The 22,098-nt window shown below is 43.2% G+C and overlaps 1 protein-coding gene across 1 annotated transcript in view; it reads left to right on the top strand.

Annotated features, from left to right (window-relative positions):
• Positions 1-11,980: 11,980 nt before the first annotated feature.
• Positions 11,981-22,098, top strand: part of LOC129337893 (prostatic acid phosphatase-like) — a 37,677-nt gene continuing 27,559 nt past the window's right edge. Inside the window, exon 1 of the mRNA XM_054991885.1 lies at positions 11,981-12,113. Coding sequence (XP_054847860.1) covers positions 11,997-12,113 — 117 coding nt within the window. The 5' untranslated portion in view covers positions 11,981-11,996. The remainder of the gene's footprint in view (positions 12,114-22,098) is intronic.

Here is a 22,098-nt window from a genome sequence, read left to right as displayed (position 1 = left end):
TGTTTGGAAACTTCAAGTGGTGCAGAATGCTGCAACTAGGATGTTGACTGGAATTGGTTGTAGGGTCTTGGTCCACTCTATATGGCTCCCAATCTATTTCTGGGCACAATTCAAGGTGCTGGTGTTGACCATTAAAACCCTATATTTTATTTTATTTATTGTACAAAATAAATACCCCTCCTTTTTGCCTTCACAGGGCCACCAAGGCATCTAACTAATTAAAACATACATAATAAATGTACATCTTAAAAACCATTAAAACCAACAAAAACACATCATTAAAACCAGAGCTAAAATGCATACAAAAACATAAAAATAATTAAAACATTGGGCAGTAAGAAGGGGTCACTGAGGGGACACCAAATGAAACAAGGAAAGTCTTTACCGGCTAGTAGAAGATAGCTACTGAAGGGGGGAGTTCTAGAGGTTTACTGCCATGACCAAGAAAGCCCTCTCCTAGGTTGCCACCTGCCTAATCTCAGAAGGTGGGGCACCCGAAGCAGTGGCTTGGTACCAACCTACTTTAAGGACTGCCTATTCCCTTACAAACCCACCCAAACACTGTGGTCATCTTCTGAGGTCCTGCTTCCCATCCCCAGCAGCACTAAATGCCACTTTGAAATACTGTTCCGCAGAAACATCTGGTTGGAAACGGAGTCCTAGGAAAGGCACGTTTCTAGGTTCTGTCTACAGTGTATGAAGGCTCATTCCCATTTCAAACAACAAACATACATACGTGAGCCAGCTTATTATCAGCCCACTCACATCTGGAACTGGACTCTGATCAGAGGAATGTAACTATGAGCTCAGCTTATCTCTTTCTAGAATCTTAAGACAAGATGATCAAAATGGAAAGGTTCCAAGAAACTGGCAAATGTTCTCTTACAGCTCTCACAGCTGGAGGAGTACAAAACACAACTCTTAACATCCATTTACTATGGCATGCAAATTCTCATCAACTTTATATGTACACTGCACAGTTCCTTTCCAAAAGAGCAAAAATAGAAAGCATACTTTTTCTTCTTGGTGATGTATCTTAACAAAAATACTCATTTACCAAACCTAGTCTTAATCCTATTATATTGTTTATATTGGATGTCTTATACTGTGTGATCAGTTTTTTATATATATATCTTATTACCTTTACTCGCAGCAAGAAAGGTAGGCTATAAATGAAGTTGGTAAGCAAGAAATTAAATAGGCAAATAAGACAACAGAACCTTTGACAGCTTTGCCCATATTGTAGTTATCTGAAGCAGTTTCTACTCCTAAGCTGTTGTAATTCACTTGATTTGCTTGATCTCAAATATAGTTGGCATCTCAAAGGGAAAATCTGTCTAATTTTGACATGAATGCCTTTTGGACATCTGCTGAAAGAAAACATGCCAGTAGATATCAGTGGAGGTTAAAGTGGCAAGCAAGTAACCACTCGCCAGCATATTAAAGAAAGTTTCAAGCAACTTGTTCTAATGAACTCTCTAGGGGCACGTTAGGAATTCAACAGCTGCTCTCTTCAAAGAGATCTTTGAAGACTTGATGCTTTTATTAAAAACTCGGCTCATTTATCTTAGCTGTAAAAAGGAGTTCAGAAATTGCATTCTCAGATCATCATCAAGGGTAATTTGGGATGCAGGAAACATTTAATAAAGCACCAGGTAGGCTAAATAATGTTAGAACAGAAACCTTTACTCTTTCAATATAAAGGAAACAAATGCTTCTTTTCCCCTCCCATCCCTCTCTTTCCCTCACCAGTTCTTAATCACACACAGCAATAAAATATCTTACAAACCCAGCTCTGTGACAAGAGGGCACATGCGCTATGCACTAAAAATTCCAGAGGGAGAATATGGAAGGTAAGCTGAAACACACACATCAGGAAGCAGACTGTCCAACATTTAATTTGGAGAACGGACTGCTGTTTGGGGGGAAATATGAATTCCAATGGTCAGGTTAGTGTTAGATAGTATTTTAGTACATTTTTATCCCATCCTTCCTCTAAGGAGCTCAGGGTAGTGGATACCACTTGCCTTTCCTCCATTCTATCCTTACAACAACCCTGTGAGGTAATTTAGGCTGAGAGAGAGAATAACTGGCTAAGGTCACCCAGCAAGCCTCATACAAGAGGGAGGGTTTGAACCTGCTTTCCCAGCTCCTAGTCCAACTCATAAACAATATACCACACTGGCTTTCAGTAGTAAATTAGGTTGTCACTGAGATTTAACTAAGTGTCTGTGGGTGAAAGTATTCTGATGTCAGGTGTAAGAGATTTTGACATATATTCATTGTAGGCCAAGGAATTTGTTCACAGAGAAAAGAGATGGGTCTGCACAAAGAAATTTTTTGTTATCATTTCTGACCTGGACTTCGTGAGAGATATTTTTACCAAGATTGTTTGTTTTGGGGTAGGATATAACCAGTTCAAGAGTCCGATCTGTGCGTTTTTTCTTTCGCACCATTATTTTCAATGGGGAATCCATTCAAGGCTCAGGGGCAGTTGTTTATATAGATAATGTCACCAAATTTGCACAGAACCGTTCTCCCTCTCATCTAAAGACTCCATAAATTTCAAGCAGATTGAACAAAAGGGATTAATTTTACAGATCCCACCCTGAAAGTAGGTCCCTCTCTGCACAGCCACACTTCTCTCTGTACGGATTACTAAAATGAAAGCAGCCTGGCAGGAGCGCTCCAGATAGGCATTAGCATTAAAAAAAGAAACATCTGCCTACATTCACTTCATTGTGCTACTCTTGCAGTGATTGACTAACAAAAAAAACCCTTTTGCCTTTCCTTTGCCTCCCTTCCCTGCTGTAGGCATCTGCGAGCAGAACCACAAGTGACAAAAGGCACAGATTGGACACTTGTCTGCTTCCCTCAAGTTTTGATGGGAAATGTAGGCAGCTTGGCGGAATGTTGGACAAGTGACAGTTGAAAAGTCCATTGGACAGCAGTCAGAGAGCGAAGCTGTGAGACCAGGATGCCTACATTTCCCATCAAAACTTGAGGGAAGCTGACAAGTGTCCAATCTGTGCCTTTTGTCACTTGTGGTTCTGCTCTGCGTTACATGTCTGTTCTCTCACAGAAGCTGCCCCCCCCCCCGCCAGTGTGGTCATAGAAGACACCTGGTGACAGGTGTCTCCATTTGTTATACTTCCTTGTGAGGAAGGAGATCAGCAGCTTTTCCAATTATTCTCTATGGGGGGCTTCAGGGGGCTGGGGAGGTTGTTTTTCAACCAAATGACACCAAAATTGTAGGTGATTGATTATTGCCTGTCCACTTAGGACCACCCAAATTTCAAGCAAATTGAAAAAAGTGTTCCAATTCTGTAGCCATTGTTTCCTCACAAAGGAGGGAGGAAGAAAACGGCAGCTCTCTGCAAGTTGTGATTGGCTGGGAGTGCTCTGTGAGCCTCTCTTACAAGGATCTGATTGGAAAGGAGAAATGGCATTGTCCAGAAAAGCAGTAGATTGGTTGGGAGTTCTCTATGCTCCTCCCCTCCAAGGATATGATTGGAAAGGGGAAATGCCATTGTCCTGGAAATCATTAGAATTAAAGAAAAACACTAGCTCATGCTGCATGGCTGGTAAGCACTGGAACTGGGATGGGGGGGAGATTTCAGGGAGGGGTATTGTAATTCCAAAACATCTTGGATTTGCATAACTATTCCAGAAAATCAAGATAATGATTCAAAATAGCAATTTATGCGTATATTTTTGGTTTAGGAATGTCATTATGCACAACCTTAGTGAATACTATGGTTTCTCAAAAGTGGCATCTGGGAGCATTGGCAGAATTCATGGAATATTTAACAGGGTACTATGCATAAAAAATAATGAAATGAGAAAATTTCCCTCTAGTGTTCAGGAAAAACAAGAGAAAAACTAGGGTCCCCAGATACGACATTGGTTTAATACATGAGCAAAATGGAGGTGGTTGGTCCATGCTTGTACAGGGTGTTGACCTGTCAAAAATAATTACAAATTTCTTAAAATATCAGGTAACAATTTAGATTATTTTGCAGGCATAAAGTGACACACAAATGCAAGTATTGTTGACATAAGATCCAAGATGACACTAGGGTTGTTTTACATCATTTTAACCCACCTTTCAGCCAAGTTTGCAGTTACTAGGTGGCTTATAATTCTTTCCCCACTATGAATAAGAATAAAAGTTCAAAATGTGCCAGGGTAGGTTGGCTATAATGAATTGCTTCAGATGCTCAAAGTTCTGTTGAGCATCAAAATTACAGTACACAGGTATTTTTCTTAAGAGGAGAATTGTGACAAGATGGCAATAATTAGTTACAAACCTTAAGATACGTTTGGCCTAACCAGTCATGGCAGACTGATAGGATTATATGTAAAGATACTGTTTTTTCACTGATGAAAAAGACAGGGGGCATCCTCTTTAAGCATTCAGAAAGGGAACTGAAAATCCTTAGACCTGCATGTGCAAAAGCCGTGCGAGATGGGGGCTTTAATATTGAGAGGAAATATGTGAGATTGAGTGTAAAAGCTAGATGGGTTAGGGTTGCCAACTCTGGGTTTGGAAATTCCTGGAGATTGGGGGTAGAGCCTAGAGAGGATGGAGTTTGGCAAGGGAGCTCAGTGAGGATACGATATTCTTGGCCCTTTTCACACAGCCTTTCTAATCATTTTGGTTGCTGGTTGCTAGTGAATTTTTTGTGCCATTCCAGACACAAGCAGTTTGGCTGTCAGTTTCTACCTTTAAAAAAAACAAACCATTTTCAGACAAAGTTGCTCGTGTCCCATTTGCAATGTGGAGTTGAGCCTTTTTTGAAAAAAAAAATGCTTTTTCTCGTTCGCAAGTTTTCAGTGCCCTTCCCATTTGCTGTGGAGTACTGTTTGAAATGTCCATAGTGCTTCCAACAGCATTACTTTCCAACTCAATCCAACACATACTTTTTTTGAACATAGTGCTATAATGTTATAATGATAAGTGGAACAGATTCTCTGAATTTCCAGTTTTCATTTTTAAAGAAATAAGTGTCTAGCCCCTTCCCTTCCAAGATATGCCTTTTCCCTTATATCTCCGCAAGGGAAGTGTCTAGATACTTTTTTTTAAAAAAAAGTTGGGGATTCAGAGAACATGCTACACTTATCATTTCAAGGCTATAGTGCTATAGCAATATTTTTATGCTGATTTTTTTAATGCAAAAGCCCTGGTGGCCCAGTGAAGGGGGGGGGGGGTAGCCATTTCCAGCAGCAGAAAAAGTGATGCTGTTTGAAACGGCTACAGTGAATCACATAAGGTTCACATATGATTCATAAACAGATGTAAATGCTGTTTGAAACTGCCACCTGCACATCACTTTACACAGTCAGGACAACAACGATAACAACTGGATTAAAAATGGAAACATGAAAGGGGCTATAATAGTCTACCCTCTGAATCTGCAATTTTATCCAGAGGAATTGGTTTCTGTTTTCTGGAGATCAGTTGTAACTCTGGGAGAACTCCACCTCCCACATGGAGACTGGCAACCGAAGGCTGGATCCAAAGTGATAGTCTCCCTTCTGGTAGAGGAAACCTCCCTTCACATAAGAGAATCTTTAGATCCAACCTGTGGTTTACATGAAGCAGTTGGCCCAAGATTCCATTCCACCTCAGCATGTAAATGACATTGTAATTTGGCATGTAAATGTTGTTTTCTTTAAAATATCACATGCATGTAAATAAGGTGAATTGAGGATCCTCCTAGTAAAATAAACATCGTAGATACATATTGATAAATCTATCTATAAGTTCTGAAAATGACATGTGTCACATACCATTCATCCACTTGTTTGGGAAAATGTCTGTTCCAACATGGGATCCAAAGAAGTTCATGAACAATTAGCAGGGCTTTTTTTCTGGGAAAAGAGGTGGTGGAACTCAGTGGGTTGCCCTCGGAGAAAATGGTCACATGGCTGGTGGCCCCGCCCCCTGATCTCCAGACAGAGGGCGTGGAGAGCAATCTAAACTCCCCTCTGTCTGGAGATCGGGGGCGGGGCCACCAGCCATGTGACCATTTTCAAGAGGTTCCGGAACTCCGTTCCACCACGTTCCTGCTGAAAAAAAAGCCCTGACAATTAGTAAATCCCATAAAATTACTTAAAACACCATTATAATGCAAATTGAGGAGCCTCTTAAAATCAGGCCAGGAGCAGCACATCAGCTGAATTACCTTGGGTGCAATAAAAGGAAAAGAGGAGAAATTCAGGTGGGGAGGTGGGGAAGAATCCAATGAAAAGTTCCTACATGTCCATTTTAGTAGCCTCTGCTCCCATTTCAGCGTCTTTCCAGGAGTATGAAAATTCATGACAAATTATTATCTGTCATATATCCTTGCCAGAATACTTTCCTTTCTCAAAGTGACCTGAGGTGAAACTGATGTTTTTGTCCATTATTATCAATTAACATTTAACACTCCTCCCGTAAATGACAATATCAATAGAAGCCACAAAGTGAACAGTGGCCACTGGCCGCTGACCTGACTGACTTCCCAAAATAAAATGCTGCTCAAATGGGGCAATGCCTTTTATTGAACAAACAAGCTTCAAAATGGAGAAAAGGAGCTTTTCTAGATGTACAAGACAAAACAGAAAATAGAAGGTGATTCCAAAGCTTGGGCTGGTATTAACTTTAGGGGGGTTTTATACATAAAACTTAAAGTAATTCTTTAAGCAGTAGTTTAATGAAGCAAGAGCTACTGTAAGTGCATATAAAATCAACATTGGATGGAGTGTTCATTATAAAACAAAAGCCCAGTACCATCTTAAGATATGAAAGGTTCACTGGCATGTTTGTTGGCTCTCTCTTCCACATGAATGTTAACGCATATATCATAAGAATATGTATAGTATTGCTACAAAGAAGATATCAACATGAAAATGCCCCTGACCATGGGGATTGATCCTATGTTCAGAAATATATCCCACTGTATCCAGTGGGCTTATTCCCACTTTTTGCTATGAATAGCTATGCCCAAAGAAGCATTCTCTATAACCTGACTTCCAGTGTTTTCAACATCAATCGATCCAATATATGATTTTGCTTGATTTTTTCTATGCATAAAAACCTCTTCTGTGGGCTACTACCCTAACTACTAAAACTCTAATCTATATACAATAAATAATGTCAAAGATCACAGGATATTCATCAGGGTGCAAAGTAATTGGTTCCTTTTCCCTCCCAGGGGCTCTGAATAAACTGAAAATAAAACATGATACTGTCTTATTCATGTACTGTCTTATTCATGTACTGAGTGGACTTAATAACATGTTAACATTTATATGTCATTATTTATTTCTTTGAAATATTTATGAGCCTACTTTTAAATAAATGGGTCCAAAGGCAGGTAACAACATGATACCATTTCAATTTTTTAAATTAAAAACATCAAAACAATTTAAACATTATAAAAATTTTAAAAACTGACAGCAAGTTTAAATTAATAAAGCAAATGCGGAGTACCGTTTGAAATGCCCATAATATGTCCAACAACTTTCCTGCCCAATTCCAACGCATTCTCTTTTTTTGAACTTATATAGATTAGCACTGTAGTGCTATAGTGTTGTAACGACAGGTGGGGCAGGTTCTCTGAATTTCCATCTTTCATTTTTAAAAAACTGACAGCTAGTATAAATTAATAATGCAAATTTTAAAAAACCCTGCCCTCTCCAGCATCCTGACCAACTCTAAAGCAACCTCATGAGTCCTCTTTAAAAGTTCTGATTTACAACCGGAAGACTGTTCCCTATCGCTGGAGCAGCCACCAAAAAAACATTAGCAGACAGCTGTAGAACAAACCAGCACAACCATCAGCCAATGCTGTTCTACTACTATTACCATCCCACAGCATAGGCACATACTGGGAAAAGAGTCTTTCAAGTATTAATTTTCAAGTATTAATAGTTTTTTTTAGTCTCTACAACCCCTAGTGCCACCTTTTTAGGTGTTCTCGTCTCCTTCCTTTTATAGCGAGAGTGCCAAGTAAGGTTATGCATTTTGAAAATTTTCACGATGCTTTCAAATCCATGGCTGTTGAGTGAAATGTTTATTGTGATTGGTTAGTTTTCCAGTGGGGATTGCCAGGATAGACTCAAATTTTTTTAGGGTCCCCCCCCCCCTTCTCATGATTTTATGGTTGTTCTTTTCAATGGGGAAGGGGAAGGAGACCAATGGGAGGTTCTGAGGCAACTGTTTTTGTACTTACTGGCACCAAAACTGTACCAAACACAGTCCTCCATATAAGCTAAAGAACCTCTACATTTCAAGCAGTTTGAACAAAGGGTGTGTGTATGTGTTCGCGCGCAATTTTATAGACCTCCAAAGTAGGTCTTTTTCTGCACAACTGCACTTTCTCGCTACTGATTCCCAAAATGGCCATCAAGCAGCAGCCATCCACCGGCATTTAGAATAACAAAGCCCTGTGTGCATTCATGTCATTTCCCTACTCTTACAGTGACTGAGAGTAATTTTTTAAACTTTCTCCTGAAAACTCTGCATTTACTTGCCTCCCTTCCTTGTTGTGGGTTGTTGTTTCCTTTCAGAAAGGGAGGAAGGATTCCATTGCAACCACATACACACCACCATTGTCACACTTTCATTATTCCTTATGTGAGACTTCCAAGGGCAGTGAAGTTGTTGTTTTTCAACCAAATTTCACCAAAATTGCAGTGGGGTGTCTGCTGCCTGTACTTGAAACAGCCCCCAAGGTTGAAAGTACCTAAGGTCATTCATTAAGCTATGGTAGTATGGTATGAGCTAGGATTTAGATAGGTGCCAAGAAAGGGGGACTAAGGTGACAAAGTTCTGGAGGCCCTGGGAGCTGTGTAAATCATATTGTTATCATATTGTTGTCAACTCCAGGTTGGAAAATTTCTGGAGGAGCCTGTGGAGGTTAGGTTTGGGGAAGGACAGGCCTCAGCAGGGTATAATGCCACAGAGACCCCTGCTCCAAGTCAGCTGTTTTCTCCAAGGGAACTGAACTGTTGTCTCGAGATCAATTGTAATTCCAAGAGACCCCCAGTCTCCCAACCCCGTCCATGGACACTGGCAACCATTGCAAATCATGTGATATGCTTTGGGTTTGGGTTTGATATAAGTGGTGTGAGGGAATCTTTGTTTGTTGGCCTTTGTTTCCTGGTAACAACCCTGGCTGAAGCACAAATTCTACCAATACTCTGTCAGTCTCTCTACAAGTTACAAAGTACCTAGGGACGCTCTAGTGAACCTCATTTCATGTGCCCCTCCTCCAACTTTCCATGCGCTCACTTGCACAGTCCCATTTGCTCCCCATGAGTACATAGACAGGTTTGGTATCAATTCCTCCTCAACTGATAAAAGTATTCCAGTTTCCCCCACCTCCCACATTCGTTCATTAAAATGCAAATCTTGTCAGTTTCTCACACCATAAAGAAATGCAAATTGGAAAGTTCAAGGCGCCTACAGCAAATTGGCAAGTCGAAGGAGCCTTGCAGGGAAAATAGAGCTGGACTCACTTGAAGATACAATCACACAGAGGGAGCTTCCATGAAAACAGCTTGCACGTGCACTGAGAAAGAACAGCCTGCACATGAATTGAGGGCCACACATAAAATCCTGCACTTGAACGCCCCTAGGTAATTCGCAACATATAGAGAGAGACTGTTAGTTATGTTTGTTTTCCTATCCTTAACTGCAGGGCATTTTGTTGCAGCAGTATTCAGTACTGAATACTGGTATCTTTTGGTGGGCTCTCCCAAGTCCTGGGGGAGAGGGGGGGAATTGGTGGAAATAAATCCAAGTACCAGTACCTTTTTAAAAAACTAAAAAATCTCTGCTGAACTCAAGGAATTTCTGAAACTGGGGCAATAACTCAAGGAATAGTCTTCACAGTAATCAAACAAATAGACTCTATTTTAAACTATGGGGTAATGAAAGAACTTCCTATGTGTGAAAGGCTTTATAGGTGTTACAAATCAGAACAGTGTTTAGGCAATTAAGTCCTCCATATCTTCTGAGTCACCAAATGAAAAGCATTGGGATTGCCTTGTGCAAGAAAGAAAATTCCTCACTCTGCTTTCTTCTTGCCAAGTAAATAATAGGCCTAGCTGACGGCACCCAGGTATATCTCCTCATGTATCTAACATTGTGCAGTATAAGACAAAGTCAGGGAGGCACCATGAAAAGACCTTGAAGAAAAATATTTGAGGTTGCCTGTTGCCTGCTTTAATTTGACAAATGTCACCACAGAGCTTAATGCACAATACTATACAGAGCTTAATGCACAATACCATACAATAATATTGCTTCGAAGATACCCAGAGAGGAAAGATAGGTTTCTCTAAATACCCAGAGAGGAAAGATAGGTTTCTCTAAATACCCAGAGAGGAAAGATAGGTTTCTTTAAATACCCAGAGAGGAAAGATAGGTTGTTTCTAAATGGAACAAAAAGGTTAAGCATTACAGATTGTTTTCATGTAACATTTAGCAACTAGAGTATAGAAACAAAACATTTGGACTTCGAGTTGTTACTTTTGTCATTCTAAAGAAATGGGAACTAAAGCTAGTCATATTAGTAAATAAAATTTGTACTCTTTTTCAACGGTTTCAATGGGAAGACAGAATTTCGGGTGTATCATTTTCTCCTAACAAACATGGATGATACTCTCAGGGATTGCACCTTTCACTCAAAAGATGCTCCCTCTCAAATTTCAAGAAAAACATCCCGGAGGCAATTAACAGTGCAATATTAAGGTGAGTTACACCCTTTTAAGCCCATGAATTTAGAAGGGTGCAGCTTGATTGAAGACTGCGCAGTAAAGCTCTCACTTGCAGAGTGAATACAAGGAAGTGTGAATTGCTGAATGAGAAATTTCTCCTCTCCTTTTCCAAGATCCTCAAGTCAGGTGATTTTGGTTTTTTTTACAAATGGAATTCATGCACAAGGCTACCCAAATCTTGTTTTTCCCCTCACCCATATTTAACTGTGCTCGTTTCATTTTATCATTTTTCTCCCCATCTAGCTGACTTCTGGTGACTGGTTGAAAATAAAGCATATGCTTCAGTCATTGGAGTGCAATGGAGTAAGTTGAGATTGGGGGCATGGTTAGTTTTTGTTTAAAAAGAAGTATTCTTGCTTGACTCACAAATGGGTGGATTTATACCTACTGGCTTCTTCCCATTGCTGCTTTTAAATATAGTAAGAGATCCCAGATAGTAGATCAATGTTTCTCACATAGAGATCTGATTTATCACTGATGTCTCCATCTTCCAAGTTTGTATACGTGCACATGTGTTTCCTCTTAAGTATCAGCCTTAGTGCCCTCAGGTGGTATTCCAGTTGCCATAAAGTCCTAGCGCCAACCTCTATTCCTGCCTCCTCAGTCTCTGCATCCCCACTTGCCAGTGTACGCAAGCAAAGCAGGGCGTAATATCATACAGAGGTATACTGTTGGACCAAATGTTTGAACAAAAATTATCAATTCATCTACTTTGTTTCTCTTAGAGTCTCTCTACACAAGACATCTGGCACCCAGAGTACAGGGAAGAGGAGACAATTGCAAAGTTCCTCTCCCCTAGCAATTTCGTACTGCTCTGTCTTTTATTTTAAGACCTGGCGGATTCCACCCGGAGTGGTGGGTGGGGCTAAAGGCTTGTGCCCATAAACTACACCAGAAAAATGCTTCTAATCTAATTTTGCTTGTATTTTCAACTTTCCTCTCCACAGCGATTTCAAGCAACTCTTTTAAAACTACAGTTCCCAGGAAACATTGCGTCACCCAACACTTGAAGAACATGTGCCAGCTGTCTTGTGTAGAGAGACTCTTTGTTTTCAGGTCCCAGTACTACAATTGCTCTGTTCATCACATAAACAAGATGAAGAAACAGATACGTGGTTGCCTAATTACCACTTCCTGTAGAAATGCCCACAAAGTATCCACCCTTTCTGCTCTTTAAAAAGCACTTCTGCCTGTAATCACAATGCTTTTGCATCTCTGTTGCCAGGATGAGAGGAACATGTCAACCAAGCTGCTCCAAATGTTTATACTTCTCCCTGCTTACGCTCACCTTTGTTCTCCTTCTTGAACTTGTATCTGGACGGAACCTGACATTTGCAATTTTAGTAAGTAAATGGAAGTGAATGGTTTTATTGCTGCTAAGATCTTTGAGTTAGCTTTGCAATGAAATTCTGTTTGCATACTTCTCCCACCCAAGTGGTGTATAAATTAGCCTTACAAACTAGGATTTTCCCATTGTGTTCTTCTTTCTATAAAAGTAAGTTTGTTAAACCTCAGATATTCTAGGTGGTACTGTACACTACCTCACAGAACGTAGGTACTACCATAACTCAGGTTGCCATCAAATTACCATGTTCTTTTTAAAGGTTCTATGGAGTTACAGTGGTGTATGAACAGGCAGTCTTTTTGTCTTAAAAAAGAGCATGCAATTTGCTTATGACCTTTAGAGATATACTGTAGCTCAATGCCAATGCAAAGATGGCTAGAGATTATAAAATGAAATATATTATTTGTCATAAGCTCATATGTTGAAAGTGCCTATCAAAACAAGGTCTCGGGATAGTGTGGTGCAGCTAAAATGTCAGCAGTTTCATCAAAGGCATGAGGAAGCGGATGTCTGTGTGCGTAAATGTACAGTAGAGGAAAGACCAGTTTTCTTGGGAGAGGACTATTGCATCCTTATTAGAGATGGGCACGAACAATAATACGAACAAAAAAAAGCAACGAACAGCCCAATCTGCTGTTCGCGAACAAGCTGTTCGTGAGGCCCCATTCTAAACAAACATGTTGCCATTGCTCGTTCGTTGCTGTTCGTCAAGCCAGACGATCTGGCACCTGCAATCAATTCCCTTGGCAACTTAGGCAGGGATTGTCTGAACTCCTGCTGTTGCCCTGGAAACCTCAATCTAAGCCCAATTTAGCTTGATAGGCATGTCTTCCTTTCAAGTGTGGAGCTCCAAATTTGTTACAAGGGGACAAAGAGTAGAGGGGAGGGGGGCTTCCCAGCTCTGGCTTAGTTTGCAGACAGTGGAGAGGGAGAGACAGTTGCTGTTGTCATTTTGATAGAGAGAGTGCATTGGAGCTTGAATTTTCTTTGCGTGTGGTAGGATAGGGATCTACCTCTTCAAGTTCCAGGGCTGCTGCCAGGCTCTGGGCCAAGCTATTATTTATTACCAATACCTTTCCTGCTGCCTGCTCAGGTAAGGTTTCTGGGAGTGGTGCAGTAGGGATCTATCCCTTCAGGTTCCAGGGCTGCTGCCAGGCTCTGGGGCCAAGCTATTATTTATTATTGGTACATTTCCTGCTGCCTGCTCAGGTAAGGTTTCTGGGAATGATGTAATAGGGATCTTGATGGCTAGAGGAGAGCCTGCTGGCCCCCACGAACGACGAACAATGAACATGTTCATGAACAGGTCATGTTCATCAGTGTTTGTTGTTCATTGTTCGTGGATGGCAATGAACAACGAACACCATGTGGTAGGTGTGGTAGGGATCTTGACCAAACTTGGATGATGGCTGGAGGAGAGCCTGCTAGCCTCCACGAACAGCCAACTAAGAACATGTTCTTGAACAGGGCCATGTGTCAGACTTGTGGCTAGATAATGTCTCTACTTCAGAGTACCCTCTACTAGCAAACAAGAGTCCATTGTTTGAATAAGGAATCTTTACTGAAGTAATAGTTCATTATAGTCCACGGGCCTGAATACAATATTCAGGATGGTACAAGAGCATTGTTACCAATGACAAGCAAAGCATACGGTACAGAGTAACAGTTCCCACTTGGCCCAGCCTCCCCCCACAGTTCTCAAAACATTGTCTTTGAGGCTTGGGAAGTTGGAGTCTCTCAAGGCCGGTCCGGGGTGGAACGTCGGTAGACCAAACAATCTCTCTCTGTGAGAAATCTGCCTGGGAACCTTGGCACCTGCAGAGGAAGCACTTAAACACTAGAAGCATGAGAAAATGGAGTTGGTACAGCACATAAGACTCTGAACCTGACATTCTGCCCCCTCTAAAATAAATCCCCCCCCCAGGTTTATATGTATAGCGAGAATAAACAGCTTTGGTTACTCTAGGAGCAGGGACATGTATAGAATTCACCCACTCATTATACCCAGAGTCCAGGTCAGTCCATCAGATAAGACAAAATAGCTGATTGCGTTTGAATTTAAAGCTCAAAATTTGTTGTACTTCGTAGTGGGTTCGATCATCGATTGAGAGGAGATGGGAGGTGCTTTGGTGGGCCAGTTGTCAGAAGCTGGGGCATTTTTAACTAGCTGACGTGGAAAGTATCGTGGACATGGCGGAACTTCTTTGGCAAATCCAACAGTTACTTTGTTGATCACTTTGTGCACCGGAATGGGTCCAAGAAACTTCAATGCAAGTTTACAGCTGGTTTGGGGAAGTCTTACGTTCTTGGTAGTCAGATAAACAAGATTTCCTGGTTGCAATTCTCCTTCAGCCGCACGGTGGCGGTCGGCGTATTCTTTGTAATCCTGTTTCAAGGTGGTTCTTAATGAGAGTTCATTGTTGGGCTGCCTCCCCCTACCTTTACCTTGGTGCGCGTTGCAAGGTCCTGCCAGGTTAGGTAGAGTAGGAGATTCTGGGAGTATAAGGTTAGAGTTTATAAGATCCTCCTTGTCCAATTGGAGTTGTGTAAACATGCCGATCTTTTGTGGTCGTTCACCTCTATAGAAGCAGACGTTGGTTTTAGCTGGCAAGGTCTTTAGTTTTAGATGGCGGTATTTGTTAGAAAATGCACAGTCGGTAGTTGTGTTGGTTTCTGCTGTTTGAATTCTACTCCGGTGTGTGAACCGTCTCTGCAGATGGCCATTCTGTTTGTTGCTTGGCTGTATATGATTTAACGTCAGGGCTATCCGAATAGCATTGGGGCCATGGTTATTTGGAAGTTGGACCAAGACTCCTGAACTTCCCCAGGATTGCATAGAAGTATTTAATATGTAGAGTGAGTAAGGTGTCTTCATTGTTGCCTTCCATATTTGCACCCTCTGAAACCCGTTCCTTTTAGCCGGTAGGGGTGTTTCCCTTGTGGGCATTCGCTCCCCCTCATTCTCTAAGTTGCTTTCCCCCTCAACGGTCCACCTCCCCCGTCCGATTGGAAGGAGGTTTGCTTGGTTACTCCTGGTGCCCCTCCCTCCTTTTGCTGGAACGGAGAAGTTATTCTGGTGCCCCTCCCTCCTTTTGCTGGAACGGAGAAGTGGTTTCGCTTCCCCTTCGCTTTGGGGCATGCGTAAAAAGTTGGTTCGGTTGGGAGGAGATGAGAGGGAGAAGTTAACCCCTGAGAGGGCTTCGGTCCCCGGAGTTTGATAATAGTAGATCATATACAGAATCTCCTGGGTTTTGCAATTTAAGTTTAAGTCATAATTGCAGGACACCTTCCCCAGTTTAATGGTTAGAGTTCTTTCAACCAAAATAATTCTGGGCTTCTCAGTAACTTGGGTATATTTATTTTTACTAAAAGTCTGCAGGGTCAGTGTAAAGTAAAAAGACTTACCACGCTCATTTAGGACCCCAGAAAGTTGCATTCGTTCTTGAGTAGGGGACAGGTGCATAGTCTTACTTGTATGGCAAGCAGTAGTCTCTCTAATAAAGTCGTGTATTGTGCTCAGGAGTCCCTGCCAACTCCAGTTAGCTTTGGAACATCCCTTTTTCCAATCTGCATCTTTTGCCAACACTGGAAACAGGTAGACAGGTACATTATTGGCAAAGTCTTTGAGGTTCTTCTTCATGCCAAGGTCTATTTTCTCTGTATTTTCTTTCTGATCCAATTTGATTAGTGCTTGAGGAAAATCAGATGAAGACGTTGGATCTTGTAGTAGGATTTTCCTTATGTTCCGTACGACAGGGCGTGCTTGTGGACTAAATATCCCCCAATCTTTGGAGAAGCATCCTTCCCAACTGGGATGCCATTGGTGGCAAGATCGTAACACTTGCATCACTGTGAACCCCATAAGAAGGATTGCTATTATACAGGACCTTTTGTTCAAAGTCCTTTCTAACTTGGACAAGTTTCTCAGTGTCTCTCCCTTTCCTACTTGGGGTGGGGCTGGATTTTCGGGCGGCGTTACCGTTTTTTCTTTCATCAGCTTTGGTGTCAGACATTGTTGCTTTAATTTTGCTTTGCTAGGTGAGTGCTGCGTGGATTCTTGTGTCGTAGAGTTGAGAGGTCTGTCTTTTCCAAGGGCTGTTTGAGGTTGTGTGAGCTGCTGTTGCTTCAGCAGATTTGGCTCCCCGCTAAACCGCTGTTGCGCGGGATCTCTTGCCCTGGTCTGCCTCCCGAGTGATTCAAGACATCTCCCCTCTCCTCTTACAGGTTGTAAGAGAGGCGATTGAGAGAGGCTGTTGCGAGGGATGGCGGGAGGCATTTGTAGTAACAAAGGAGGCCTCTCTTTTCCACCAAAACGTGGGGACAACCGAGGGGTAGGCATCTCCCCATCTTGGTAGTCAATTGGGGCTTCAGCCCCCGCTCGTTCTCTTGGCTTTGGCTGCTCTTTGAGCTGCGGTGACTGCACCTGTTGAACCGGTACTGTCCTCCGTGATCGCTGCATGGGCGCGCCTATCCGGGCTGGTGCCTTTATCACCCTTTCCCCTGATGATTTTTGAAGCAGTTGCAGAAGGGTTTGCCTCTCTTCCCCCAAAGAGGTTGGCGGCAGTTGTTGTTGTATGGTAGGCGCTTTGGAGGCTTGGTTTAGACGTTGGAGCTCATACCGCTCCTCGTCTGGTTGGTCTTGCATTGGGGTTTCACCCTCGGCTTTCATTCTTAGTTCTAGTGATTCGCTGGGTGCTGGGCGCTGCAGGAATGTAATACCTCCATTTGACGGGTGGACTTGCTCTCCAGGCGCCTCCAGATGAGGTGCTGTTCCACACCCTTGAACAGAGTCCTCACCTCGCACGGGATCCACTCCTCCATCCATTCCAGTGTTGTTGGCGGAGTCAGGACCCGTTTGGATCAGGTTTGTAAGCTCCCTTCCCTTAGTACCGCTATCAGACAGATCAAACAAGTATTGCTTGGTATCCATCTCCCATGGAAGGAACGGATGCACCTCTTCTTCTCCTCGTACAGGCGGCTGTGGGGAAGGTGGTGAAATTGCTCGGTGCTGAGCAATTTCAGCCCTAAGGTTTGTTGCTGAGGTTTGTTGCATCCTAGGCTGCGCTGGAGTATCTCGCAGGACTAGATGGTATGAGATTACAGTTTTCTCAGCCATTCGCCCCGCTTCTGCAGTTGTCTGTGTGGTCATCGACGGCGGCTGTGCGGCGGGTAGGCACTGGGTGCGCAGAAGCGGGTCCTCTTTCCAGGAGACTGGCCGCGGCTGCAGGCTTCCCCTGCGCTCAGCGGCCAGCTCTTCCATTCGAGTTGGCACCGCTTCCTCCGGGAAAATTAGGTGCTGTGTGTGCAGGAGCGAGTCCTCTTTTCGGGAGTCTGGCCGCGGCTGCAGGCTTCCCCCACGCTCGGCAGCCAGCTCTTCAATCATTTGAGTTGGCACCGCTTCCCCCGGGAAAAGTAGGTGCTGTGTGTGCAGGAGCGAGTCCTCTTTTTGGGAGTCTGGCCGCGGCTGCAGGCTTCCCCCGCGCTCGGCGGCCAGCTCTTCAATCGTTTGAGTTGGCACCGCTTCCTCCGGGAAAATTAGGTGCTGTGTGTGCAGGAGCGAGTCCTCTTTTCGGGAGTCTGGCCGCGGCTGCAGGCTTCCCCCGCGCTCGGCGGCCAGCTCTTCAATCATTCGAGTTGGCACCACTTCCTCCGGGAAAATTAGGTGCTGTGTGTGCAGGAGCGAGTCCTCTTTTTGGGAGTCTGGCTGCGGCTGCAGGCTTCCCCCGCGCTCAGCGGCCAGCTCTTCACCTCCGGGATTCCTTGGGGCCTTTACAGCATGGTTGTCAGGGTTCAGCTCCACTTCCCCTCCTCCATAGATAAGTAACTGACCGTTCGCCGTCTCGCCTGGTTTCCATAACTCAATGGACGGGCGAGTTTTGCGACCAGTGGCCACTCTGTGAGCAATACATTCTGTACTATCTTCCAAGCTTCTTAATGACACTTCTAGCTCTTCACTGGGCAACTTCTCGGCTGCTGCCGGATTAGCTTGCACGTAATCTGAGGCCTTGAGTTCCACTAGTGAAGCGTTCAGGACCGGGAGACTCTCTCCCAAAGTATCATCTCTCACCGTGGTCCCTTGGTCTGCCTTCAGCATCCCTATGCTCGTCTCCCTAACTTCTTTTGGCAAGGGATTTATGGCTAAGTCCATCAGGGGATGGGGAAATGCAATGTTGGTCTGACCCTCCATATCCGCTTGGCAGAGGGTTGGCAGCGTTGCCAGAATGGTGCCTTTATCCCTCCCGGGAGGTACAACCGGCAATACACCCTCGTCCGGCTTCGGCTCCCAGGCACTTTGGCAGCAACTTACGCTCTCTTCCGCCTCTGTTGACCTTTCTCGTAAAACTGGGGAGGGTACCTCGCGGAGCAGCCAGCCCAAGTCATCTTTGACTACGTATCCCTGCACCACTATCCCTGGCATGGGTTCCTGGCTAGCCCCCCAGTAAGGGAACATGGGGGTGATACAACCTTCGCTACCTGGCCTCCAGGGATTTCGTAGCGGGGTCCGCCGGGAACCACCTCGCCTCTTGCGGGATTTCTGACGAGTGCCTGTCTGATGCGCTCTGCCCCAGGCGGTCTGATCAAAAAATCTCACTTCCTCCATTCCAGGTGTTGACGGCTCTCCTGTATCCATCCTCTCTGGGTGAGGGGTGAGAAAAGTGTGATTGGTAACAAAATGTCAGACTTGTGGCTAGATAATGTCTCTACTTCAGAGTACCCTCTACTAGCAAACAAGAGTCCATTGTTTGAATAAGGAATCTTTACTGAAGTAATAGTTCATTATAGTCCACGGGCCTGAATACAATATTCAGGATGGTACAAGAGCATTGTTACCAATGACAAGCAAAGCATACGGTACAGAGTAACAGTTCCCACTTGGCCCAGCCTCCCCCCACAGTTCTCAAAACATCGTCTTTGAGGCTTGGGAAGTTGGAGTCTCTCAAGGCCGGTCCGGGGTGGAACGTCGGTAGACCAAACAATCTCTCTCTGTGAGAAATCTGCCTGGGAACCTTGGCACCTGCAGAGGAAGCACTTAAACACTAGAAGCATGAGAAAATGGAGTTGGTACAGCACATAAGACTCTGAACCTGACATGGTTGTTCATGAGTCCCTGTTCATGGATGGCAATGAACAATGAACATCATGTTCATTTTTTTAAATGTTCGTGCCCATCTCTAATCCTGATAGCAGAAAAACAATGCATGAGCCAATCAAGAGAACTCAACAGCATTGTACTCTTTGTGATGGCAAGCAGCTGTTTTGGGGACTGCAGTTCTTCTTTACAGATGGTCTGTAACCTTCTCTGAATGTTCTTGAACCCTGTAAGACAAGTTTAACATCCACTGTAATTCATTCATATGTATGGCTGGGGTCCAAAATGTACTGCCTTAAGCCAAGTGGAAAGGCAGGGTATAAATATTTTAATAAGTAAAAATAAATTAAAAGTGACTTTAATTAGACACAAAATTTCTCAGTCTTATTTTAAAAAATAAGAGATCCCATGCCGTATCATCAGCCACAGTTGGGCATGAAACTAAAGTTATGCCCAACTGTGGCTGATGATACGGCATGGGATCTCTTATTTTTTAAAATAAGACTGAGAAATTTTGTGTCTAATTTGTTAAACAACATGAGAAATATAAGTCATCCCCCCACTCCCGCCATCACCCAAACATACTCTGGGAGTCCCATACAATAGGCAAATCCACACAAGAAGAGTACTCACAGCTATGGTACAGGGTTCTTCAAACCTGGGGGGAAACCCAAGTTTTCAGGAAATGCCTATTTTTCAAAAAAAGGTGTTAGGGTACAACTCTTTCTCCCCAATAACTTTGGGTCCACAGACTACAAGAATGAGGACTAGCTTTTTAAAAACACTGTTATGGAGGGCAACTAATACATCAGTGCCATCCTGAGCAGAATTACATTATTTTAAGCCCATTGAAGTCAAGGGAGTGACGCTGCTTAGGATGGCACTGTAAGCCTTGTTCTAGAACCAGTTAAAGATGTATGATATTAGGGCAAGTCCACAAACTATCAGTCCCTTAACACTACTAAATATAAGGGAGCATCCCTAAATAATAAACTCTATCGCTACACGCCTCCCCAAAAGCTAATTGTAACATTTATGTATGTACAGATTTTTCAGAGTATCTGAAGAAGGAAGCTCTGACTGTCAGTCTATGGAGTTCAAGTTACTCTGATTTCATCTCCCACCCCTTGCAGCAAGAAATACAAGGTCTCTTGAGTCAAAGATATTTATTGAGAGAATATATTCATAGTACAAGTGTCCATAGATAATCTAAAGGCTAGGAAAGCTTCTGGCTGAACACAAAGTCTTTGTTGAGAATGATGTGTTAGTGACTTGTAGCAATATATCAAAACCCTCCTTTCCATCCCCCCCCTTATGCCCATTGATATAGAGGTTGGGAATGTGAAAGTAGACTGCTCCAAGGTCTCGGTGGTTAGCCGCTTCAGATAAGGCTGTCTTGGGAACCACATCTGCCCCTGGATACCTGCAGGCAAAATAACACTGGGAAAATACATCAGTACAGCACTGAGAAGACAATATGGCAGTGCTGTGGGTAACAGACCTGACACTCTCGAAAGCTCATACCCAGAAAATCTTGTTGGTCTCTAAAACCACTGGACTCAAATCCTGCTGTTCTTCTGCAGACCAACATGGCTACCTACCTGAAACTATTTTCCCAGAAAAAAATGGCTGATTTGGAGGGTGGGATCTATGGCATTATACCCTGCTGAGGTCCCTCCCCTCCTCAAATCCTGCCATGTCTAGCCACCACCTCCAAAGTCTCCAGGGATTTCCCAACTTGGCGCTGGCAACCCTAAATGGTAAGGGAGGGGAAAATCTGATTTCCCATCCCCCACGAGAACTCACAGGTACTCCATTTTATCCCAAACTACCCACTAGCTTCTTGGTCCAGTTCCTACTTTGCTGTGTCAGCAGGAGAGACAGTGGGAGAGAGATTTCCGTGCAAGTGGGTGACAGAATCATAACAAAGCTTGAAGACCATATATATATTCAAGATGAAATCATTCTAAACATGTATTTTTAGTATATTTGCTGCGGTCATTTTTTCAAATCTCATAGTAACCAGAAGACTGGTGCTTCTAATTTAAGAAGGAAGGAAGGAAGGAAGGAAGGAAGGAAGGAAGGAAGGAAGGAAGGAAGGAAGGAAGGAAGGAAGGAAGGAAGGAAGGAAGGAAGGAAGGAAGGAAGGAAGGAAGGAAGAAGCCCATCCAGCAACATCCCTTCCCCCATAAATGTCATTTCTGCCTATGAACACTCATATTTTAATTGTTATAAGTTATCTCAAGTCCTGGAGCTCTCATGTCCTGGAGAAAACTCTAACACATTATTGCAGTGTGTGTCCCAAAGACAGGCCACACGGTCTGTGGCTCCCACAGCACTCAGACACCTTTTCTTGCCTGTCATGCTTAGTTATTTTCCTATCCCTCATGCAGCCACCATTAGCTTTGGCACTGCCCCTCTTTCTAGAGCTGTCTCCCACCTTTGATTGGCTACTGAGCTGAAAAAAGCCCCTGCAAGTAGTGCTCCTTCTTTTCTATTGGGAATAACATGGAGTAACATAATGCTGCAAAACATAATGGGAATAAAGTAATGCTGCAAAGAAGCTAATGATAAGCTACTATTCTGGTTATTCTTCCTTTCTAATTAATGGCTTATCCTTTGGCAAGTAGGTTATAAAATGGTCATCAGGGATAATAATAGGCCTCCAATTGCTCCTCCATTCATGAAGGACTTTTAGCTTACTTTCCCCATACGTTTAATCTTTGTCCATCCCACAGAGGACCTCACATGTTACAAATAGGGTTTCACCTTTTTAATAGGTGGAGCGTCTCTCCCTGCTGAGGAAAATTGTATCAAAAAGGTGCAGAAAAGAGCAGCAAAAATTATCACAGGAATACTTTCTTGACAAGGAAAGGGTCTCTATTTTTTTTAA

This window comes from Eublepharis macularius, chromosome 11 (assembly GCF_028583425.1).
Source record: "Eublepharis macularius isolate TG4126 chromosome 11, MPM_Emac_v1.0, whole genome shotgun sequence".
Classification (NCBI taxonomy): domain Eukaryota; kingdom Metazoa; phylum Chordata; class Lepidosauria; order Squamata; family Eublepharidae; genus Eublepharis; species Eublepharis macularius.
The sequence above is the reverse complement of the archived record's forward strand: the minus strand, read 5'-3'. Positions and strand labels throughout refer to the sequence as shown.